Below are 23,897 nucleotides of genomic sequence, written 5' to 3' on the forward strand. Positions count from 1 at the left end.
GTCCTTTGATTCAAAACCTTTTGGTTTTGAAATAATTTCCAAATATTTTTTTGTGTTCCTGCATCGTTTGTTTGCATTATCAAACTGATCCAGTCAGCTGTCAAAGTCCAAACTGGGCCCTGAACAGGTTTGGTGCAAATGGTGGCCACTGATGCACTGATGTGAAAATCTTGGCTAATATTGATATCAATATTGCTGTTATGGCTGATAACCAATCTTTACCTATGTCTTTTTAAAGTTTTGACACTGTGAAATAACAACCACACAGCTGGCATTACTTTTATGCTTTAATTAAAAAACACTCCATTATCCTGCGCTTCTTTACCATAATATGAACAAACAAAAGTCTCTTGACTAAACCCTTGAAACAGAAACGTTGGCAATAAGTATCGGTTGTTATCTGCTCGGTTTTACTGATCAGACTGATACCGATATGTTGAATTGTCTGGGATTGGCCAATACCGATGTTGATGCCGATACATCATCCATCTCTCGGTACCATCACGCCGGTTGAGACACTCCTTTGAGTATTCTGTCGTTCAACGATGTTTTTATGAATGAGCTTGAGATCTCCTCTTTCTGTTGATTCTTACTGCTCAGCTGTTGAACATGGTTTCTTATGTTCAACAGCTGTGGACTTATTATAGAGAGCATGTGAAAAACAAACCGCATGCTATCAGTTCAGTGGTGTAACGTTGACCAGCAGACGCTCAGAATACTGAATTATAAAGATTTCATCACCAGTTCTAGTCAGAGGTCTGCTGCCACCTTGTGGCCTTTTGTTAGAGCTACGCTCACTGTATACTACAGTGCTTTGATTTGCTCAGTGAGGAGAAACTTGGTTGTCAATTAGACTCCTATTGATTTCAAACTGCAACCATTCAATAAAAGAGCTGTGGCGCATCAAATAAGACTTAAACATTGTGAGAAAAACAAATGGCTTGTTAATGATATGTGAACTGCTGTGCTGCTTTTCCATATCTGATTGTTTTCTGCCACCATGATATATGATAAGAATGAATTCTCCATAAAAGATGTTTTGCTGTCTCATTTAACGCCATCCTGGATTGATGTTAATAGGAAATTGCACTTAACACCCTTACTCCCCACTTTTTTTATCTGTTTGATTGATCTGTGAGGATCAATCAAACTTCTTCAGGGTTTTAAGATTTTAAGTTGTCTTTCCTCTTAAAGACTTTAAGTCACAAAAGTGCAAGTTTCTTGATGGAAATAGAAATGTAGAACTCTACATTTCTTAATCCAATGATTAGATCAATCTTTTATCGTTATATACTCAAAACACAGGCCATCGAATGTCTTTTTAATGAGGTGTTTGTAGTTTTGATGCGTTTAAAGAACAGGTAACCAGTTGCATTTTTTACCATCTCATCTGATGGTCACCATCAAAATCTTCTCATACATCCTTTCTCACTTTTAATTTCTTTTGGTTGCAGATGAACCTTTGCACCTACACTTTGACTTTTCCCCACCCATAAAACCCCCCCACTTCTCTGCTGGATTTCGTTTTCTGCAGTTGCTGAATATTTCATAGGAAGAACACCTGAACACAATTCAACCTTTTCTTCGTCGTGCGTTTCCGGTGACGAATCCGTTACAGGCTTCTCGTCCAGATGTGGGTTTTTAAGCAATGTGGCGTACTCTCCATCATCTGGTTCACATTAAAGTCCGTTACATAACTGTTCTAAAGCAAACATTATGTCATTAAATTTCATGTCGTGAAGGTCGCTACGCTGTTCTTCCTCGATAAACAATTGCAACTGTGAAGACTGAGTCACAAAAGTTGTTTGTTGTTTTTAATCATTTTCTCACAGTCGCTTTGTTTTGTACAAAAACTACTAAATAGCTTCTTTGGAAATGGACACTAAAAACCAAACAAACCAAAAGGTACTCGGCACCAATTGAAGTAAAATACTTGTTTTTAAGTTTCCTACTTTCCAGCACACATGAAAACAAAGTAAACGTTGGGTGAAATGCTGAAAAGTGTTTGGGACGGGGCTGTGTTTTCATTCGGCAGAGTGGTGGAAGAGAGATAAGATGTGGATTTGGGGGATTATAGGCAGGAAATCAAAGGCAGCACCAAATAAAGAAGAAAACACAACGGTTTGGCCGAAGCCTTTAGAGGGAGGAAGGGGAAGGATTTTTGAAACGGGGGAGGAGAAGGGCGAGGAATTTCCCAAAATACAGCAAACGTCACCGAAGCAGAGCTGGGAAGCAGACTGTGGGTATTAAGAGAAAATGTCTAGATCTGTTTTGTTAACATATAAAAATACAGATTAATCATTGAACGTATTGATATGCAACGATACCGTCACCGAACATAAAGCGTGGAAAATGGTAAAACTTAAAATCCTGACAATGCATACAGTTTTTTTTTTTAAACATCAAAAATTGGAATTTGTCCCGACATCGATAAATCAAAATTCTTATAAGAAATTTAGAACGATAAACGATACCCAATCCCAATGATTGACTATTCTGCTATACTGGATAATGGTGAAGCAGAGGGAAAACAACATATAAATTTCCAGAAAGTTTACTGATAAAAATCTGAAAAGTGTGGAATGCATTTTCTTCCCACTCTCACCCCAAATCAAAACTTTAGAGAAACACCTTTCCATTCATTCCCTTATAGCTGCATGGCTTTACTAATTGTTCACATCTATAAGCTAAAATTTCTGCTATTTTCTAAAAAAAACATTTTTCAGCTTCTAACAATCTTCTTCCAGAATTTCCCTTTATTTGACTCTAAGACGAGAATCCCCACAGCATGATTCTGTCACCACCATGTTTCACTGTAGGCATGGTGTATTCAGGGTGGTGAACACACCATGTTTTTACTCAGTCATACAATTCGCAGAGTGGTGCTTGAAATAAAAGCCACTTTGTGAAATTATTTTCTGTTTGTAACGTACATCTTTAGAAAAGCAACGAGAAAAATAGCTTAAAATCGGATCGGGTATGAAAAAACTCCGATATCATTTGTAATCCATATGGCTCAGCTCCAATTCTAACCTCATTGATGGTTTTCTTCACGCAGTTTGCTCTCTAACAAACCTCTGGGGCCAACAGATGGACTGTAGTCACAACTTTCTGATTTCTGAAGACAGCTGGTAGCGTTGGATTTTTTTTTCTATGGTTTCAGAGTAGAGGGAGCTGAATGAAAATGCAAAAGTGTCTCATTAAATCATTAACATCGGCACAAAATTCTGCTTGTAAGGCGACAAAACCTGGAAAGGTTCAAGGATTATGGATACTTATGCGAAGCACCATGCATGTGCATTCTCCCTGTGTGTGTATCCTTTTGTGTTTGGGGCTGTTGCATCACAGGAAGTCGTCCCCCCATCCCACTTTCCCCCAACTCTGTAGTTGAATGTGACCCCTTGGCCCGGGATCAAATGCTGTGCTGAGCAGAACACCATGAAGCCTCTGTCCTCTGCACCACGCACAGCCCTGTCCTGTTCTGCTCCACTCCGCTCTGCACGGACCAACTCCATGTGTGCAGGACGTCGTGAGGCGGGAGGGGGACGGACGGTGGGGCGGAGAGTAGAGTTTCAGAAAGAAGGTGGGAAAAGCAATTGCAAACACGTGCAGTTTAACTAGGCGCAAAACACATTTTGGAAAATCTAAGTGGCTCTCCTCCCTGGAACGCCTGCGCTGCCTCTCCGATTGCAGGGGAGTCGAAGCGGGGAGAAGTCGTTCCTATTTTTAGTTCCACGCGCGTCGGAGGGACGGAAACGCAAACAAGACAGGTTGTTGCATATGCAAAGCTGAGTTGGGGAGGGGATGGAGGAAGGACCGGAGGAAGGAGGCGTGTCTTATTTGTAAAGTTCTGCATGTTTAAATAACTGGCTCATTGCTGTCTGCACACGAAGGACGAGGGTCTGACCCATCCGTCAGCCTTTCCTGATATAATCAGACTTTTTTATCTTTCTGTTTTGTATGCATGAGCGCTGCATTTAAGCGCCTTCTTGACCCTGCGATGAGGCTGTAGAGGCTTTACGTGGGAACTTGTCCTGCCATGGAATGTCACCGAGTCGCCGGATGTTTTGCTTCCCGCTCAGCAGATGAGAGCTTCAGGTTCGCATCCAAAGACTGTCCGCATCTTCTGTCACTCCAAACAGAGGCTTTATTAACAGCCTAAAGGACAGCTGGTTAAATCAACTCGCACTTTAATTTTCCACTCTGATCCAGAAGAAGCAGTTCGGCAATGCGACGCATCGACAAGCTGAACAAAGCCTTCCCCTTCGTGGCACGCTTCCACCTGTACCGTGTAAGTGTCCGCCGCGGCGCGGCCGGTTGCAGCTACAGCCTGGGTCATGTGGTGGAAGCGCGACGCATGAATCATGGTTGTGGTATGGTGAAGTCAGGAAGATGTGAAAGGGGCTCTCCTCTGGGAGACTTGTTGTTGCAGCAGCAGGATGTTACAGCAGAACCTAGTCTGGGCCAAGAGATTTCTCTGTGTAGGGGGTGTGTGTGTGTGTGCGTGTGTGTGTGTTAATTCACCACCACTATGAGGAATGAGTTGAGCCAGAAATAACGTTGCTTTGCTGCGTCCAAATTCCCACATTCCTCTTTCCCATCTTTCCTTCACATGTCCTTTTTGGTCCTTAGCATTGCCTTTTGTACGGTTAGTGTTTGCAAAAGGATCTGAGACAAAAATGTCCTTCTCTCCAACAGCTCTCACCATCTCTTGTTGCTGTTTAGAGGTAGAAAAACTAAACTATTAAAGTACCCTCAGTCCTGGACTTCTGACCAAAGTTTGGTTTCTCAGGGTCCTGCTAGAAGTCACGCCATGGGGTTGGAACATTACAATCCTGTTGTCATACTCCCGTCTAAAAAACATTTTCTTTTTTATTGGAAAATTATAAATACCTCAAAGATTATTAATTTATTTTATTTAAATTGAACACAATATCAAGCAAAAAACAATGTCTCAATTTTCTCTCTCTTCTCAAACGAAAAATGACATTTATTTTTTAACTCTGACTTATCTTTAAATAATTAAAAGCTCTTAAGTGGATGTACACCATCTTCATAGTGTGCAATTAGGGATTTTTTCCCCAATACTGACCAGATTTTTGAAGATGAAGTCCAATACTTCATTTGATACTGTAATAAATATAGACATCACTTGGTCTACGTCAGTAAACATGTTGTCGACAATGTTTCGGTTTAGCTCCTCGTCTCTCTGTCCATTTTTTTCATAAAATTTGAAACACCTGAAAATTTACTCAGTACTTCTTCATCCAGCAAGAACATCCACACTGAAGAGTGTTGCTGGTAGAAACCAGTCAGCCATTGAGGTACAGTACAGACCAAAAGTTTGGACACACCTTTTAATTCAATGAGTTTCCTTTATTTTCATGACTATTGACATTGTAGATTCACACTGAAGGCATCAAAACTATAAATAACACATGTGGAAATATGCACTAAACAAAAAAGTGTAAAACAACTGAAAATACCCCTTATATTCTAGTTTCTTCAAAGTAGCAACCTTTTGCTACACACTTTGCATTTTCTTGATGAGCTTCAAGAGGTAGTCACCTGAAATGGTTTTCACTTCATAGGTGTGGCCTGTCAGGTTAATAAGTGGGACTTCTTGCCTTATAAATAGTTGTGAAAATAAAGAGAACCCATTTTAATTAGAAAGGTGTGTCCAAACTTTTGGTCTGTACTGTATGTGACCGATATAATTGTTAACATGCTCACACTCTGTTTTGATATGCTTCTTTAGTAATTTTCTTTCAACATAGTTCAGCATGGTTCTTATAAATTGTGCATGGACAAAACGTACAGCAAGAGTTGTTGACCTGAGAGCTTTGCTTAAATCAATACGATTTCAGCTGCGCTCTATTCCGATAGCTATGCATAACTGAGCAGGTCACTTGATAAGGAAAGACCAGGAGCTGCAGCAGCCAACACTGTCTCTCTCACAGAGAATGACATTCAGGGTAGCAAAAGACTTTATTTGGGTAAGCCAAAAGTTATTTGATAAACAAAATAAAGTGACTTGCAAAACTTATATTATAGCTTTGCAAGCCATAAACGCAAATAATTAGCTTCGATTTTTGAAATTATGCAGCACAGAATTTGGTTATTGTTTACTAGAGCTTCCATCATAAAATCCATGACGGGTCACATGGAGATTCAAATACTAATCGGCACCAAGTTTCTTAATTTTGGGTGATTGACGATTGATTGGCCGATCTTCTCTACCTCCACAAAAGTTTGAATATCAGCCGCTGTGCCCCGCACACACTGAACATGCGTGGTTAGCAGTAGCCTTCGCACTGTTGCCAACTTAGCAACTTTGTCACTATATTTAGCAACATTTCAGACCCCTCTAGCAACTTATGAGGTTGTGAGTTGTCTGAATTGGCAGGTCAGGCTTTTTAAAGATTGGTGATTGGTCAAAGAACTCCAATCGGTTCATCCCCTACTAATCATTTAAAAAAAAAAAGACAGCCTTGAGCTGTATCCTGGTCTTATCCAATGTATTGGCATTGGTTAATATGTATTTATTCACCTAATTAGTTGATGTAGAAATAACCATCTGACACGGAAATGCTTTTGCACCTTTAATTTGCCCCTTCATTCCTCACATATGACACCGTCGTGAAGTCGAGGCCCAGGAGGAAGCCAGTCTGCGTCTTTGGCACTGTCTAGAGAAATAACACCCACATGTCGACTGCCAGGGAAGCTCCACCGCAGAGGTGTACTCGGATCAGCCGTATCAGTGGAACTACTGACGGTGGTGTTCCTTACCAAAGCAATGCCGTCCTTAAAATGTACCGAGGTCAGCCAGGGGTTTGTCCAAGCACCATCTGGCTGTAGGTGGATTCAGATGACTGGAGCTGTAGTCAATCCTGGAGCTTTCAAAAAGATGTTATCTTACCAGCTTTTATGGGTGTACAAGAATATGTATTGGTATGCAAATTGAAAAGTCAGAAATTTCTTTTTCTAAAATTGAGGCATTAAAATATCTTAAATTTATGAGAAAAAAATTTATGGGACAAACATTTTTCAATGCGTTCTGTTATTCAGAGTTGTTGAATCTTCTGCTAACTAGCTGCTAATGCAACCCTGGTACTTAGCTAACTAGCATTTTGGTGTCATATCATGGGTAAGGAAAGTAGGAATGTGTGTTTGTTGCTAACCCATACAAGGTTAGGCGCATTCTGTGGGAGGAAAAAATAACATTAAGCTTAGCATCACAGGGGTTATGACTGTTGAAAGTCTTATGCAGTGTGAGAAGCATAATGCCACTGCCAAGTGCCTTTAACAGATCCCAGAAATTTCACAGTTTATGCTATCCTTGATTGTAAAACAGCAGAATTCCCCAACCTTTCTTTATATTTAGTTTTTCAATCTTAAATTTTATTCAAAGTAGCATTAAAAGGGTCTTAAGTCTTAAATTGCACTTTCTGACACCTGCAGATACCCAGCTAATGTTCACTGAGTGCAAAGGGAACAGATGGACGTGGATGTATTTTGTATTTAGGAATATTTAAAACAAATAAATTTCTGTGTGTGCGTGTGAGCCACACTGACGTTTACCTCCTTAGGCCACCAGTCATTAAACAATGGGGGGGCCAACCTTTAAGTAAGCGTATTTGAAATGGCAGGAAGCTGTGACCCCCTCTGACATTTCTGTCTGGACCTTGTGACCTCGCCTTCGCCAGCACAGGAAGTGTCTCGGTTATTTCCCGCTGCAGTATTCGTGGCACTTTGGTGTTTACTCCACTGTGGGACTGGGAGAAATCTCCTGAACAGGTACAGTTCTTCCTCCGCTGTAATTTAAACGTACTTTCTGCTCGACTGTCACCTGGACGACAGTTGGGATCACCTTGGTGCTACTGTCCTTAAACTTGGTTTCGTTAAGCTGACGGCGATGGATGATGTATTCAGTTGGTGCCTGTGAACAATGAGCACTGATGCTCTGTCTTATCATTGCATTGCGGTCACATTGTGTTGGAGCTTCCCTGTTCTTCTGAGTGACACTAGCGGCGCATTACTCATCCTGGGTATCTGTTCTGTGCTGGAGGGCTGAGTGTGAAGCATGTGGATGATTTCCACCAAAGCTAGCAGCATATAACATTCCTGCCCAGGAACTAACCCAGATTTACTGATTTATCGGGGCCTTTAGGCTCAAATGGGGGACACGTTGTTGGTTATCGTCTTAGTTCTTGTGTGTTCAGTTTTGAAACCAGTGTCTTTTGGGGGTACATCACCAACCATGCCATCCGTAACACTGAGTAGAATGTTTGTATATACAGAGATGCCCAATTTCTGATCTCCAGCATTTGAACTTTTTAAGAATATATTCCACCACATATATGAATAGCATTCAAAGTACTTTTTCAAGCCTTATGACTGTGGGAGTCTATAAATTTGTATTGAGTAAAGGTGATGTCACACTGTGTGGTAGTAGTAGCTGTTTCATTGTTACTATGACAAGTAATAGAATAATTATCTAATTGTTTTAAACTGGTTTCAGAATGTTATTTCAGCAATTTGCTCGTGACTCTTAGAGATGGTAAAGAAAGCCGGCTCTATTCTGGAGATGATTGTTGAAAAATATTATATAATGATTCTTTGAAGGACATTAATGAGATTTATTATAACATCTAACTTAGCTCAGGTATTAGTAGTGTTTTTTTTTAAGATGTGTTCAAATAAAATTATCCTTAGTGCCTAACAGATTCTTAAAACTCAATCTTCCCTCAGTCTCCACACTGAAGAGTGTTATGTTGTAGTCCATGCAGCCTTATTACATTAAGAGGAAAGTGAAAACATGGTGGATGCGTTTAAGTAGCTGAAATATTTTAAGGATTTACAGTTTCCCACCTTGCTTGTCTTAAAGAAGTTATGATGCAGCAAAGCTAAAAACCTACTTATATCCTGACTTGAAACATGTATTTTTTTCTTCCAATCTGAGATGAACTTTTTTTCCCAAAGTGGGATTGCGTTACAGGCTGCTGTAAACAATCACTGCAGAGGAAGCCGCTGGTTCCTTCTGTTTTCGTACAGAAAAGAATGGTTTGCCTGTTTGTACTGACTTTGTCTCAGGAAACGTAGCGACAGCTTTTGAGTCGGCACTGATCGATTTACACCCAGCATTTTCTCTCCGTTTGTCCTCCAGAGACTGGGCAGTGGCATGCAGTGTGAGGAAGGAACAGAATGGCTGCTGGAGCTGCTGACGGAGGTGCAGCTGCAGCAGTACTTCAAGAGGATCCGAGACGACCTCAACGTCACGCGGCTCTCACACTTCGACTACGTCAAGAATGAGGACTTGGAGAAAATTGGCCTGGGTCGACCCGGTGAGGCAGAAGATCTGTGCGTGTGACATCAAAAGGCAGAGCTGTGCTCATTACAGATGTTTGTTTTTCGCTTTTATTATACCAAGTTACACTGCTGGTCTTATTTGTTGACTTACTCTGGCAAAGAGGTGTAAAAAGCCTGAGAATAAGTTCAGTAGGGCTGAGCCATAGAATATGAAAATAAAATCTCTTTTATTTGGCTGGACTGTGAGCCAAATAAAAATAAAGCAGAAATAAATAATTTAATTTTGGACGTATGCTGAAAAAGTAGACCAGCCACCTTCAAGGCTGTGTGCTTAGTATTAGGGCCATAATAATAAAAGAATAAAAAATAACATTTTAAGAATAAAGTCATAGTATTACGAGAGAGTCGTACAGAAAAAGTGTTTAAATAGTTTGAGAATAAAGTTGTAATATCAAGACTTTATTCTTGAATTTTATTTTTAAAATTTTTTTAGTGTGATCCTAATAGTCTGTCATGTTTATCAACTTTTTTTTCCCGATATATATTTCCTTTTGTGGTTAGTAATGGCTCAGTGTCGTCAGATCTAAATCCAATCCTCCACCGCCCAACATCCTTAGTTTTATTTCCAAGTCCCTGCTGATAATTAAACACAATAGGAGACAGTGGAGTGCTGAAGCTTTTGTCTGTGGTGTGTGTGGGTGTGTGTGTGGAAGAGATCACAGCATTCGTATTCTAAATCCACTTACTGAAGTCCCTCTGGGCCTCCCTTCACAGAGCTACTTCAGACTAATTAAATCCCACTTCTTTTGCTCATATAGGCATTCTCAAACCTTTTATCTGCCCACTCCTTAAATCATCTCTTAAAGATTTTATTTTGAACTGTTTTTGCTGTATTCTACAGGTTTCTCCTCTGTATAATTTAAAAATTTCAGCTTACTAACTTACCGCTGTGTTTCACTTTTTCTCATCGATTCAGGCCAGAGACGTCTTTGGGAGGCCGTGAAGAGGAGGAAGGCCAAGCGGAAAACCTGGATGAGCAAGGTGACTGTCAATAATCGATTCATCAAACGCAGGAACGCATTTCATTACTCTAGTATGCGCTGTGACGGTACGCTGCGAATGAGAAGGATGAGCCTTCTTAAAGAGAAAGCTCTCTGCGGCACTTACTCTTAAAGTTGAGGCAAATATGTATTATAAGCCTGGCGGGCCACCAGGCTTTACTTGCCGCCACACCAGGCTAAGTGTCGTTTAATATAAAATTACTTGAGCTTTGTACCCTGAAAATATTTAGTTAAGTATATTAACATGCTGGCTCATTGTCCATTTTTTGGTAATATTTATTTTATTTACTTTTAAATGTGAGCATTATATGCACTACATAGCTTGTTTTAAGGACCCACTGGCTGATTACTTTATTAGGATGTGACTGAGGTGTGAAAAAATATTTATTTTAATTGCATTTCATTGTATTTGCCTTTTTTTTAGATGCTGTAGTCAGTGTTTAAGTATTAATTGTGTCTTCCGATAACATATAATTATCTCGTCAAATTTTTCAATTTTCTGTGAACTTTTAACTTTTTTTTTTTTCTAACACAAACCCACGATGGATTGCCCTATCGCCCCCCATCACTGGCCTCAGCAGGTTTTCTCGGGGAAACGCTGCATAAATGGATTACCTGAAAGACAAGACTCTTAAAAAGTCAACAAGCTAACTTAAGTCCTCCAGGAAAACTGTGGTAAACAAATAGAAGTGCTTGTTGGCAGTGGAGTCACAGGATCTATAATTACACCTGTCTGTTTCCGCCTCTGGCACCATCCAAAGAGAGTCATCTGCTTCCTCAGCATGCTTTCTGAGTGTGTGTGGGTGTGTGGGTGTGGGGGTGTGTGGGTGTGTGTGTGTGTGTGCTGCCCAGCCGCAGCTTAATCTTATGAATGCCCAGCCTCCTATTTGGAACCAACTAACCACACCGTGACCACAGGGTGGTGGTGTTTTTAAAAAGGTCTGCCGCATTATGTCATGTCTGGTTTTGTTAAGAACGCTTACGGCTACGGGTTATATCCAGACTGTTGTACGTGTTTGGTACAGTGGGTCCATTCAAGAGTCCACTCTCTATCCTTGTGATTAGAATGAGCTCATAACTCTTAAACCAACATAATATCAGCGACTCAGAAAGGTACAAAAGTTTACATGACACTTGGACATTTTCACATGTGGTGAACCACAAAGACTACAAAGTAGGGCGTATTTGTTAAATGAAAGGATAATCATACTTTGGCTTTCAGTCTTTTTCACCAATAAAAATCTGTAGTGTGGTTTTGAAACAGTTACCCAGTCACACAGAGCTTTGTTCGATCCGATCAGTATAAAAATAGAGTTTAGGAAAGTTGCAGACCCACCAAGACGAAGGTCATCCAGCAAATTTGAAAGACCTGAGAAGGGAGCTGTGTCTCTGGAGGAGCTGCAGAGATCCTCAGCTCAAGTGGGAGAGTTTGTCAACACAGCAATTTTCTAACATGTGCTCCAAATATTTGGTCTTTGTGGAACAGTGAAAGTCACTGAAAGTCTGATTTCAGGACTTCTTAAACATGTACCTAGACTCTTGGATAAAACTTTTTAAACTACTTTGAATAATTGAGTTTGCTGTGATAAAAATGTATATGGAAATTTTGGCATTTTAAAGACCAAAATTAAATAACAAAAACAGGCAAAAATAGTTAATTTTTTCCAACCAGTTTCTTTCAATATAGAACTCATGAAACTTTAACAAAAACTGCAGGTCTGTGTCCAGTGAATTTCTGGTTAAAACGTGTTTGTTCTTCATCCAGTGAAGTTCCTCACGGTGAATGGAGAGTTCAGACACTTTGCTCAAGTAAGACTAGCAATACTTCATAATGACAACAATAGCAATTTTACAACAGCAATGTTGGAACAATGTCTGTAAATTATGTGTGTGTGGGCAGGGGGAGGAAGGGATAAAAAGAGCACGTTTCTTGAAACTAGCTAGCTAACATTGCCGTCTGTATTCTATTGTGATGTGTGTATCACGCATGTGGGGGTGTGTATGTATGTGCATTTATCCATCCATCCATCCATCCATCCATCCATCCATCCATCCATCTATCTTCTTCCATTTATCCAGGGTCAGGTTGCGGGATCGGCAGCCTAAGAAGGGAAGCCCACAGTTTGCTCTCCCCAGTCACTTGTTCCAGCTTCTCTGAGGGAATCCCAAGGCGTTCCTAGGCTAGCTGAGAAACATAGTCCCTCCAGCATGTCCAGGGTCTTCCCCAGGGCCTCTGCCTGGAACACCTCACCAGAGAGGCGACCAGGAGGCATCTTAACCAGATGCCCAAGCCACCTCAACTGGCTCCTCTCGACATGAAGGAGCAGCGGCTCTACTGATTCCCTCCTGGATGACTGAGCCTTTCTAAGGGACAACCCAGACACCCTAAAAAACTAAAACTAATTTTGGCTGCTTGTATCTCGTTCCTGCAGACATGACCCAAAGCTCATGACCATAGATGAGGGAAGGAACTTAGATTAACTGGTAAATCGAGAGCTTTGCTTTTTGGCTCAGCTCTCTCTTCGCGGTACAGCGCCTGCTTCACTGCAGACTCTGCACCAATCTGTCTGTCGATCTCTCGCTCCACATCGGGCAGGACATCCTCCCCGACCCGGAGAAGGCACTCTATTCTTTTTCACCTCATTTATTTACACATTTATTTATATAGCTATGAATTTTTATTTTATTTATTGAGATAATAAAAGAAAGAACCTTGAACACATTGATCAACAGGTTTTGCATTTCATTCAACACATTTTCTCTTTTGGTTTTCTCATCCAGGGTGTCAGACACACACAGAGACACACACACAAAAATAATACACATGCACAATAAAGTACAGGCAGTAATGTTAGCTAGTTGGTTAGATAACTAGTGTTGGCTAACTTTGAAGAAGGCTAATATGTTGATTTGTGACAATAACACTGTCACAGTATTCATGATTGACACGCACATATTTGTGAGGTAAAAAATAAAGATAATACTTGTATGTAAAAGTTCTTGCTGTGTAAAATATTATTACTCAGGGGTGAGACTTAGGACTCAGTGTGTATGGTTGACAAAAAATGTTTTCCTGACAGACACAGCTGGTAAGAAACAAAGATTCCCATTAAATTCCATAGGAAATGAATGTGGGTCATTTTGGACCCACTTGTGGAAGAATGGGGTAGTAATATTAAACATGCTATTTCTCAAAATGTATAAAAGGCAAATCAAAAATTTGAATTGCATGATATCAATAACATGTTTGTTGAGGAATACCTGGGATATGAAGTGATGAAAACTTTTCATTACAAGATATTGCAAAAAAGATGACATCACCGGGTCCAAAAGGACCCACTTATGCATCAGAGGGTTAAAAGTATTTTTTTCCCCAAAAGGCTACATGAATAATGCAACTAGTTACTACCCAATTCTGTACGGAGCTACAGGGAAAACCTATAAAAGTTGGTATAAACATTCCCCCAAAGACACACAGCTGTAAATGTAGCCAAATGAAGTTCTACAAAGTGTGGCGGTCCAGTTTTAATGGTCAGTTACAGAAAACTTCAATTTAATCCATTGAATTTTGTGACAAAATATAAAAAAGTGGTATGAATATTTTGGGGGGTCACCATAAGAGAATATCCTCAAACTTGTGTTACCGATAATGGGTCGCTGTTGATTTTGGTGATTTAATCGGTGCTTTACTTTGAAGTTGTAGCTTTTGTAGAAGAGAAAATATTTGTTCTTCATTCCAGGTGTTCAGCGGGAAGCGGATAGAGGGAGAATTCCCCCAGCAGGGACAGCTGGCCTTTACGTTCCGCAAACTGTCCCTCACGCCTCCCCTCTGTCTGGGCGACGGCGTCCTGGACACTCAGCTATACGGCGGTGGCGGCGGCCCACTGGACGGCCAGCAGCAGGCCCTGACCTGCCTCATCCCAGAGAAGGACCTGACTCTGTTCGAGAAACTCGGCGACGGCTCGTTTGGCGTCGTGAAAAGAGGGGAGTGGCTGACGCCTGGAGGGAACGTGGTGAGAAGACGTTTCGGTTCATTTATTCCGTTTCTCGGGAATGAAGTGAAATTTTCACGGCAAGGCGGAGGGGGAATAAACAGCCATGAATCTGTTTTTGGGATCCTCCAGGTGAACGTGGCGGTAAAGTGCCTGAAGACGGATGTCCTCAGTCAGCCGGACGCTCTGGAGGATTTCATCTGCGAGGTCAACGCCATGCACTCCCTGGACCATCAGAACCTCATCCGGCTCTACGGCGTGGTGCTCACACACCCCATGAAGATGGTGGGGGCGCAAACTCAAAACGCGCAGCAGTTCTTCATCAATACGTTGCATGTTATTGTTTTACATGTGGATATTTTGTGCATACACATAAAGCTGGAGGGCAAAAAGACAATTCTTTTGCTTTCGATCCGAAGCTGCGCGGCTGCGGCAGAACAATCCCATTAACAAAATGAAACCTGCAGATGTAGATATTATTAATATAGTGCAGTGTGCCACAGCAAAGGGAAAATAACACAGAACAAAAAACTGAGCAACTCAAAAACACTTGTATTCCTTTTTTATTTTCCCTCCTTCTTGTCGGCTAGGCTATACAAAGACCCGTTGCCATAGCAATGAACTGACAATGGCTCCACGACACCAAAAAAGCATTTCCCGCACAAAGTACAGAACATTCAGTCCATTACCAGTTTTATGTTTTAAAGCTTGATGTTTTATTTGGCGAAGTGTGTACTTATTTGTAATTTGCACCTTCAGTCTTCAGGTCTTCAGTACTCTTTGCAATCCTTCCTCTCAGGTGACTGAGCTGGCTCCTCTGGGTTCTCTGCTGGATCGTCTGCGATGCGTTCATCCTCAGGGCCCGGTGCTGATCCACACTCTGTGTCAGTACGCCGTTCAGGTAGCGAGCGGCATGGCTTACCTGGAGCAGAGACGGTTCATCCACAGGGACCTGGCAGCGAGGTAAGGCAAAGACAGGGACGCTACCCATGTGAAAGGAAAGTTAGAAACACTAATAATTGCTAACCACACCCTCTTCTTTGTTCAGGAATATACTGCTCTCGTCAGCTAACAGAGTGAAGATCGGGGACTTTGGCCTGATGAGGGCGCTGCCTAACAACGATGAGCACTATGTGATGCAGGAGCATCGCAAAGTTCCCTTTGCGTGGTGGGTGAAGGATTTAAATTAATACATTTTAGATTGTCCACCGGAGCTGAGATTACATACAGGGCAGTAGCAAGAACATCTCAAAGGTCAACCTTGTGAAGAAATGAAGTATTTGATTAATTTCAGAAAGGGAAACTTTTATATAGACATTTAGCACACAAAAAGTGAAATATTTCAAGCTTTTATTTGTTATAATTTTGATGAATATGACTTTGAAACAATGAAGACCCAAAAATTCTCACAGAAAACTTTTAATTTTGTAAAACGTAGAAGTTATAAAACGCTCATAAAAAGGTGATTGGAGGGGAAAAGCCATTGAAATACGTCATGGTATGAAAAGGTTGCAACAGGGATACCCAAAACCATAAGGGTGATGGGTTTTTAAAAATTATTATTATATTGCTCTCATGTAATATTTTAGTTTTCATTTTCTGTTAACCATGGGATGATATTACTCCAATCAAATTGAAATACTTTTTAAGACTTTGTTTCAAACGTCTTTACCGGAGGGTCAATGAATGTGGCTGGTACCGAGTACACAGCGGTTAATGGCTTCAGTTTCCTGCCGGTCCTGTTGCAGGTGTGCTCCAGAGAGCTTGAAGACGAGAACGTTCTCCCACGCTACGGACACCTGGATGTTCGGCGTCACTCTCTGGGAGATGTTCACGCACGGCCAGGAGCCGTGGCTGGGCCTGAACGGCAGCCAGGTAGGAGCTTAAACTATTCGCCTCACAACAGCAAAGACAAAGGACTCACGTTTACTGTCATCTTTTTTGTGTGTGTGTGTGTGAATTTAAAAAATAAGATTCTCCACAAGATCGATAAAGAAGGCGAAAGGCTTCCAAAGCCGGAGGACTGTCCCCAGGACATCTATAACGTCATGCTGCAGTGTTGGGCTCAGAAACCAGGGGATAGACCCACTTTTGTTGCCCTGAGGGAGTTCCTGCTGGAGGTAAGACGCCACACTCACCCATTTAAGTGTACACCGGATGCTAGTCTCAACACCTTTGGAGCGTGGAGGCCTGACCACTTCCCACTTGCTCAAGTGAACCATGAACTCCATCTAGTGGTTACAGAAAGCTTTTCAAAAGTGCGAACGAATTGCGGGGAAGGATTACATCATACAGTAGCTCAAGAAATGTGGAAGTATTACCCGAAATACACAAAGTAAGCACATTTGTTTGCTTAAGTACATATTACTAAGCTACAAAAATATGGGGGCATTGTATGTTTTTTCTTAAATCCTACCATTTTGTTTTGTCATTTCTGTCACTTCTTGGAATATTTTGTGTATATACACTGCCTGGCCAAAAAAAAAGTCGCCACCAAAAAATGGTCACACTCTCTAATATTTTGTTGGACCGCCTTTAGCTTTGATTACAGCCCTCATTCGCTGTGGCATTGTTTCAATAAGCTTCTGCAGTGTCACAAGATTTATTTCCATCCAGTGTTGCATTAATCTTTCACCAAGATCTTGTATTGATGATGGGAGAGTCTGACCACTGCACAAAGCCTTCTCCAGCACAGGTAGTCAGCTGACCTCATTCTTTGGGCACACAATGTTGCTGAACCTAGACCTGACCAACTGCAGCAACCCCAGATCATAGCACTGCCCCCACAGGCTTGTACAGTAGGCACTAGGCATGATGGGTGCATCACTTCACCTGCCTCTCTTCTTACCCTGATGCGCCCATCACTCTGGAACAGGGTAAATCTGGACTCATCAGCCCACATGACCCTCTTCCATTCCTCCAGAGTCCAATCTTTATGCTCCCTAGCAAACTGAAGCCTTTTTTTCTGGTTAGCCTTACTGATTAGAGGTTTTCTTATGGCTACACAGCTGTTCAATCCCAACCCCTTGAGTTCCCTTCGCATTGTGCGTGTGGAAATGCTTTTGCGTTCACAATTAAACATACTCCTGAGTTCTGCTGTTGTTTTTCTTCGATTTGATTTGACCAAACGTTTAAGTAATCGCCGATCACGATCATTCAGGATTTTTTTCCGACCACATTTCTTCCTGGAAGACGATGGTTCCCCACCATCCTTCCAGTTTTTAATGATGCGTTGGACAGTTCTTAACCCAATTCTAGTAGTTTCTGCAATCTCCTTAGATGTTTTCTCTGCTTGATGCATGCCAATGATTTGACCCTTCTTAAACAGACTAACGTCTTTTCCACGACCACAGGATGTGTCTTTTGCCATGGTTGTTTAAGAAATGAGGAGTTACTCATTGCATCAGCTGGGGTTAAATAACTTGTTGCCAGCTGAAAGATAATCGCCTATGCAGTACTTATCCAACAGGAGGCTTGTACCTATTTGCTTAGTTAAATCCAGGTGGCGACTTTTTTTTTGGCCAGGCAGTGTATATATATATATATACACTGCTCAAAAAAATAAAGGGAACACTTAAACAGGTGTTTAACACTTAAAGTGTTCCCTTTATTTTTTTGAGCAGTATATATATATATATATATATATATATAATATCAAGTGTGAGATATAAACGGTCTAGAGTGTTGCATTGATTATGTGATGCAAGTTTAAGAAATCCTTTAATCTCCGTGGCAACCACTCAGCTGTGCAAAACACCTCGGTGGACTGAGCACCACTTTCAAGGATGAAGATCCTCCACTTGACTAGTTTCCAGGCTTCTTAGCTTCTGACTCACAGAGCAGCCAACTAACCCTAACTCCCCCATTCAGCTTCTTCAGACTAGCCATCAGCAATTGGCAAACAACTGGTGGAACTGAGCATCTGCTGACTTAATTATACAAGCTACTTCTCTGTGCAATGCTGGTGTAAAATGTTGTTTAAGGGTTAATAGAGGAGCCATGTTGTGAAGACTTCCTGAAGGTGAAGTTTCAGAAAGAACGGGAGGTTTTAAAGCAACAGAGGCTCAATTCCAAGATGTAAATTTTTTTTTCATAACAATTGAACATAAAGTTACTTGATTGTGCTATAAAATGAAACTATGTGCCTGGAAAAACACACAACACCGCCTCTTTAAGTGTCTTTTTGTGTGTGTCTCTCTTTCAGACCATGCCTACCGACATGTGCGCTCTGCAGGACTTCGATGAGCTCGACAAACTTCACATCAAAGTCAACGACGTCATCACCATCATCGAGGGGAGGTGGGTGACGGTGACTCGCACTGCAGGGATGAGGGGCGTTTGGCCGCGGTTCGCTGACTCGCTCGCACGTTTCAGGGCGGAGAATTACTGGTGGCGAGGGCAAAACAAGCGCACCCTGAAGGTGGGGCAGTTCCCCAGGAACGTGGTGACGTCCGTCGCGGGGCTGTCGGCGCACGACATCAGCAGGCCTCTGGAGAACAGCTTCATCCACACGGGTCACGGAGACACCAACCCACATCGCTGCTGGGGCTTCCCGGACAGGATTGACGAGTAAGAAGCAGCTTTCATCTGAAATAAGCCACTTTTTGAATTTAAAACTTCTTCGAAATGTCTCATTCTGTGAGATGTGGGGAATAAATATCTGACTTGTAACCAGCAGAGGGCACTCCTACATTAAATATAATAATCGCACCTGCTAATTGGAATAAAGTCAGCATGTTGACACTGATGGTCAGTCTGTCCTTGTCTTTCTTTCAGCCTGTACCTGGGGAATCCCATGGATCCTCCTGATGTTCTGGGAGTGGACGTCAGCGCCGCTCGGCCCACACAGCTGCCAGGACGAATCAAAAGTGGGTTAAAGTCACACAAAGAGAGTTTTAACCAATCATAACAACTGTTAATGTATTCTACCACATACACAACTTTGCAAAAGTATCCTTTTTCACATTTGATCACAACCACAAACCTCAGTGTATTTTCTTTGGGATTTTTTTTATGTGATTGAGTCACACAAATGACATAATTATGAGGTGAAAGGAAATATTTACAAATCAAATATGAAAATTGTAGTGGACATGTTGTTTTATACTTGTGTTATTTTGTTTTCTCGCTTTTCTCCGCTTTTAAACGGAACAGCTGGATTTGTAGTTCGATTAAATTTCGCTGGTGAATTCTAGTCATTACATTGGGAACTTTTGAAAGCTGCTGGCTGCAGAATGGGGCTCTGAATACAACAGCAAGGTCTATTTTCCTCTTTAAAAAAAAAAAAAAGATTTCATAAAGCCTGTATCCTTTTCCTTCCACTTAACAATTAAGTCCTATTTTTTGATGGCCTTTCACATAAAATTCCCATAATAAAATTAGGGTTAAGGTAAGTTCCAATAGTGATCAGGTTTAACTTTAAAATCACATTTGTAGGATTAAATTGAGATGTTTTGGTACTCCAAATATTTTTTGCTTGCTTTCTTCTGAACTAAAATTTAGGAAGATTCCTCAGTACGCTTTCTGACCTTTGCGTTTTTTATTTCTGTCTCCGCTGCTGCTACTTTTCCTCCCTCTGTTTTCTCTTTGCGGCTCTGTTTTTATTTATGTTTGCAGAGGAGCCTCCCCGCCGGCCTCCTCAGCCAGCCGTGTTAATCAAGAGTAAGTCTGGTTTCTCTCAGCAGCTTCTTAGCCACTGTTCCTGTCTTCTCTGTTCCCTCTTTGCTCCACTCTTCAAAGGTACATTTCACACTTATTTTCCCCCTTATCTCTCCTTTGCTGTGTTTGCAGTGGTTCTGTCGCCCTAACAGTTGTTCTTCCTTAAAATCATTCTTCCTTTCCCTATCTGTGTCCATCATTCTTTTGGTGCTTTAACTGGAAAGTTTTTCTGTTTATATAATATTTTTTTTGGTGTCAGCTGATCTCTAAGTGGTCGTCATGGTTACTTATACTGAAACATCGTGCATTAATGAATGGACTCTGTTTTCCATCTCCAGAACCGTGCTACGATCCGGTAACTGAAGACGAGGATTCCACCTCTGCAGCGCTCCGGAGATTATCTCTCAGGAAAACCGGTTCGCTCAAAGGTCTGAAGCTTAAACCCGCTGCGTGGGTCTCTGCTAACAAGCAGAGTGGCCGGACCTCAAGTTCAGCCCACACCCCGAGCAGCGACGTGTCCCTCATTGACTTCGGGGAGGATTTCTCACTCACGCGCTCTCCTTCCACTGTGGTCGAAAACCAAACTCTGGTGCTGGCGAAGCTAGCGCTGCAAGTGGGCAACATCCTGGACAAGACTCCGCCTCAAAGTCCGTCCAAGTGGCTGCAGCGGCCCCTGCACCCCACGCCGGTGGTAGACTGGGACGCCCGGCCGTTACCGCCGCCGCCGGCCTACGACGACGTAGCCCAAGATGAAGACGACATGGAGGTAAGTTAAACCAGAGTAGCTTCGGTGAATCCAAGAAGCAAAGAAAGTTTGTGTAAACTTTTTAAAGGGGTTCTCCAGTGGTGTATTTCTCCACTAATAACTGTACTACAAGAAAAATAGAGCTGGCTAATGAAGTATGGATTTTCACTGCAGGATTTCACCAAACGCCTCACTCCGCTTTGTTTATTTCTTGGCCGATATAATCAGAAGAGGCGCGAGAATCGGGCGGATCGTTTGGCGTTTAGTGAACACGATTGCAGACCTTACAACCGTTAAAAATTGCAGTTTTAACAAAGTTTGATAGAGATTCTGAAGCTAAACTGAGTCGAATTTTAGTTGCAAGGAGTAAGGGTAGAAACGATTAATCAGATTAATTGTGACTAATCAATTTAATTAATTGTCAACTAATTTAGTAATCGATTTATAATTAACTGGAGTACATTGACTGAAAAAAGACTATTTGCTTCAATAAAATACTCAGAGCATTAATGAAACCCAAACTGTACAGAATATCTCTATACATATTTGCATTTATTAAAAAAAATGGATAGAATAAAAAAAAAAGGTTTAGCCAAATCACCTCAAGTACCATAGTTTAACTTCACCGTGTTCAGAGTCACTAAAGGAGCACTACGTTGTTGGCAACAGACTGTTCATTTCCTTATTTGAAAAAGAAATTGGATTATTTGTTTGTTTGCATCTTTTATAGTAATTTATACAACATTTAAAATGTTGCGTAAGAAAGGCTAAAGTGGCTTAATAAAAAAATCGTTAAAATGTGCCATTTTTAAAAATTGAATTAATCAGAATAATTAATAGAATAATCGATTACTAAAGCAATCATTAGTTGAAGCCATACAAGGAGTTCATCCTCACATTTGAGCCACAGTTTGACCCCTAACCATGGCACCGCAGTGGATGGAGAAGCTAAAGCAAACAATTATGGAAAATGGCAAAACAAATTGTCCAAATCCAGGAAGACATGATGTTCTATATATTGCAAACTGTACCAGATGACACTTTGATTTGATTGAAAATTCTGGTTGGTAACTTCTGACCTCCTTTCTTCTCAAAGGTGAGCTCCATCACCAGCTCGGAGCAGCAGCTCGAACACGATCAGACTGCTGTCCACGGCGTAGACGGAGCTCTCTCCTCAGGACAGGTGACTGAAAGCGACGACGTCGTCTCGAAAGATCCAGAAAGACCGGTTTTGGAGGACAACCTTTTCCTTCCCAGCAAGCACAGCCACGCTGCCTCCCCGTCCTTCTCCCAATCCGCAGAGATTTTCCAGGAACTCCAGCAGGAGTGCATGAGGAAGCTCAATGTCCCGACAGGCGGGGTTGGTCAGTGGACCCAAACCTCAGCCCTCTGTCCTACTCAGAATGCCCAGGAGGATCAACAGCATCTCTCCATCAATGAGGACAAACCTCAGATCCCCCCACGTGTTCCAATACCCCCTCGCCCGATAAAATGGGGAGACTACACGTCCGCTCGCTGGTCAAGGGACCTTTCTGTTTCCCCGATGCCGTCGGACCCCACATACAGCATTTCGGGCACAAGCCTGGAACGACCGCCTCAGATCCCGCCCAGAGACCCTCTGTCCCAGCCCAACTCCCGGACGCCAAGCCCCAATTGTGCGGTGGTGGGCTCTCTGCAGCAGAGGATCTGCTCCGTTAGCCCCTCCACCCACCAGGCCTCACACTCTTATAGCTCCCACCTCTCCACCTCTCCTGGCAAACCTATGCCGACCACACACAGCTTTGCCTCGGACCCCAAATACGCCGCACCCAAAGTGATCCAAGCCCAGGGTAGGGACAACGCCAACAGAGGTCCCTGCATCCTGCCCATCGTCCGAGACGGGCAGAAAGTCAGCAACACGCACTATTACCTCCTGCCAGAGAGGCCGCCGTACCTCGACCGTTTCGAACGCTTCTTCAGAGAGGCTGAGAACCTCCCGGGCGGCAGCGGCGCCGAGGACAGGCACGCGCGGCACGCCAACACGGCCACCGTGAGACCCATGGTCGTCACCGCCCAGACAGTTCAGGGACTCGTCCAGCCGGGAGAGCTGAAGGCTAACTTCTCCTTCAATAACAACTTTGGCATGAGCGCACAGCGGTCAGGGATGAAGACATCAGTTAGTCTCCCTCGCGTGTGTTCAGACGGCCTGACGGGTCCAACAGTGAATTCTTCCTGCGGCCGGACAGAAGACGGAGGGAACTCTCTGGACAGAGTCCAAATGGTATGCTCAGATTATACGATCCCCTCTTTACCGTCTTGTCTCTAACGAGCACATGATGCAAATCTAATATTTCATTAGGCTTTTTTCTTCCAGAGCTTCCCTGTGATTGATGGGAAGTTGCTGCACTGGGAGGGTTTTTGTGCTTTTTATAGCAGACCTTATGTCCAGATTAATGTTCCCTGTGATTAATTGTTGTAAAGCCAGTCTAAGGTGCTGACCTCAACCAGATAACCATCTGTTCTTGTTTCTCCCCTCAATAGCTTTGAACATTTGTCTCTGATGCCACACTAGAGAAAATATATGGTCAGTTTTAGACGCGCTAATTAAATGTGATGAACATAAACTTGTTTATTAGAGGGTTTGTTTGTCCTGTCTTTATTAGACATGATATGGATATAATATATAGCGGATTGTAATTATTAGGATATTATAATCTGCTATGGAAAGAGAAACTATGGACAGTTTGCATTTTAAGTTAAAAATGAGAAGTTTTACTTTCCAGATGTGTATTTGTTAATTTGCTTCTTTTGTTATAAGTTCATGTTCAAATGATTAAGAACCAAATAATGATTGAGTTTAAAATATCATGACACTGACACAAAAATACATGGTTCAATAGCTGCTTTATTTAATGTGTAAAAACTGCAATTATTCCTACTGCTGTAAAAAAGAATCATACATTGATTAATAAAAGTAGGGCTGCCAATTAGTTTAGTCATCAGATATTCTACAGATTATTCTGATGATTAATCGATTAATCAGATAAAGAAATGTTCAATTTCAGCAGATCTTTCTATTTGAAAACTTAAGCTTATTTTATACAGTATTAAAATTTTAAAATACAAATATTTCAATTCCTTTTTTAAATTTTA

At 41.9% G+C, this 23,897-nt stretch overlaps 1 protein-coding gene across 8 annotated transcripts in view; it reads left to right on the plus strand.

Annotated features, from left to right (window-relative positions):
* The window catches only part of tnk2b (tyrosine kinase, non-receptor, 2b), a 60,352-nt gene that overhangs the window by 25,533 nt on the left and 10,922 nt on the right, over positions 1 to 23,897 (plus strand). For 4 of the 8 annotated variants that reach the window (XM_032565374.1, XM_032565378.1, XM_032565377.1 and 1 more), the window contains 14 exons: positions 9,167 to 9,344; positions 10,286 to 10,350; positions 14,111 to 14,383; positions 14,495 to 14,647; positions 15,162 to 15,325; positions 15,411 to 15,530; positions 16,111 to 16,237; positions 16,336 to 16,482; positions 18,567 to 18,661; positions 18,737 to 18,931; positions 19,139 to 19,230; positions 19,979 to 20,101; positions 20,359 to 20,786; positions 21,862 to 23,025. In XM_032565374.1, coding sequence (XP_032421265.1) covers positions 9,167 to 9,344; positions 10,286 to 10,350; positions 14,111 to 14,383; positions 14,495 to 14,647; positions 15,162 to 15,325; positions 15,411 to 15,530; positions 16,111 to 16,237; positions 16,336 to 16,482; positions 18,567 to 18,661; positions 18,737 to 18,931; positions 19,139 to 19,230; positions 19,979 to 20,101; positions 20,359 to 20,786; positions 21,862 to 23,025 — 3,324 coding nt within the window. Of the gene's footprint in view, positions 1 to 2,832; positions 4,099 to 4,212; positions 4,292 to 9,166; positions 9,361 to 10,285; positions 10,351 to 14,110; positions 14,384 to 14,494; positions 14,648 to 15,161; positions 15,326 to 15,410; positions 15,531 to 16,110; positions 16,238 to 16,335; positions 16,483 to 18,566; positions 18,662 to 18,736; positions 18,932 to 19,138; positions 19,231 to 19,978; positions 20,102 to 20,358; positions 20,787 to 21,861; positions 23,026 to 23,897 lie in introns of those variants that run through there. The other 4 variants (XM_032565373.1, XM_032565376.1, XM_032565380.1 and 1 more) reach the window with 4 other exon arrangements.

This window comes from Xiphophorus hellerii, chromosome 6 (assembly GCF_003331165.1).
Source record: "Xiphophorus hellerii strain 12219 chromosome 6, Xiphophorus_hellerii-4.1, whole genome shotgun sequence".
Classification (NCBI taxonomy): Eukaryota; Metazoa; Chordata; class Actinopteri; order Cyprinodontiformes; family Poeciliidae; genus Xiphophorus; species Xiphophorus hellerii.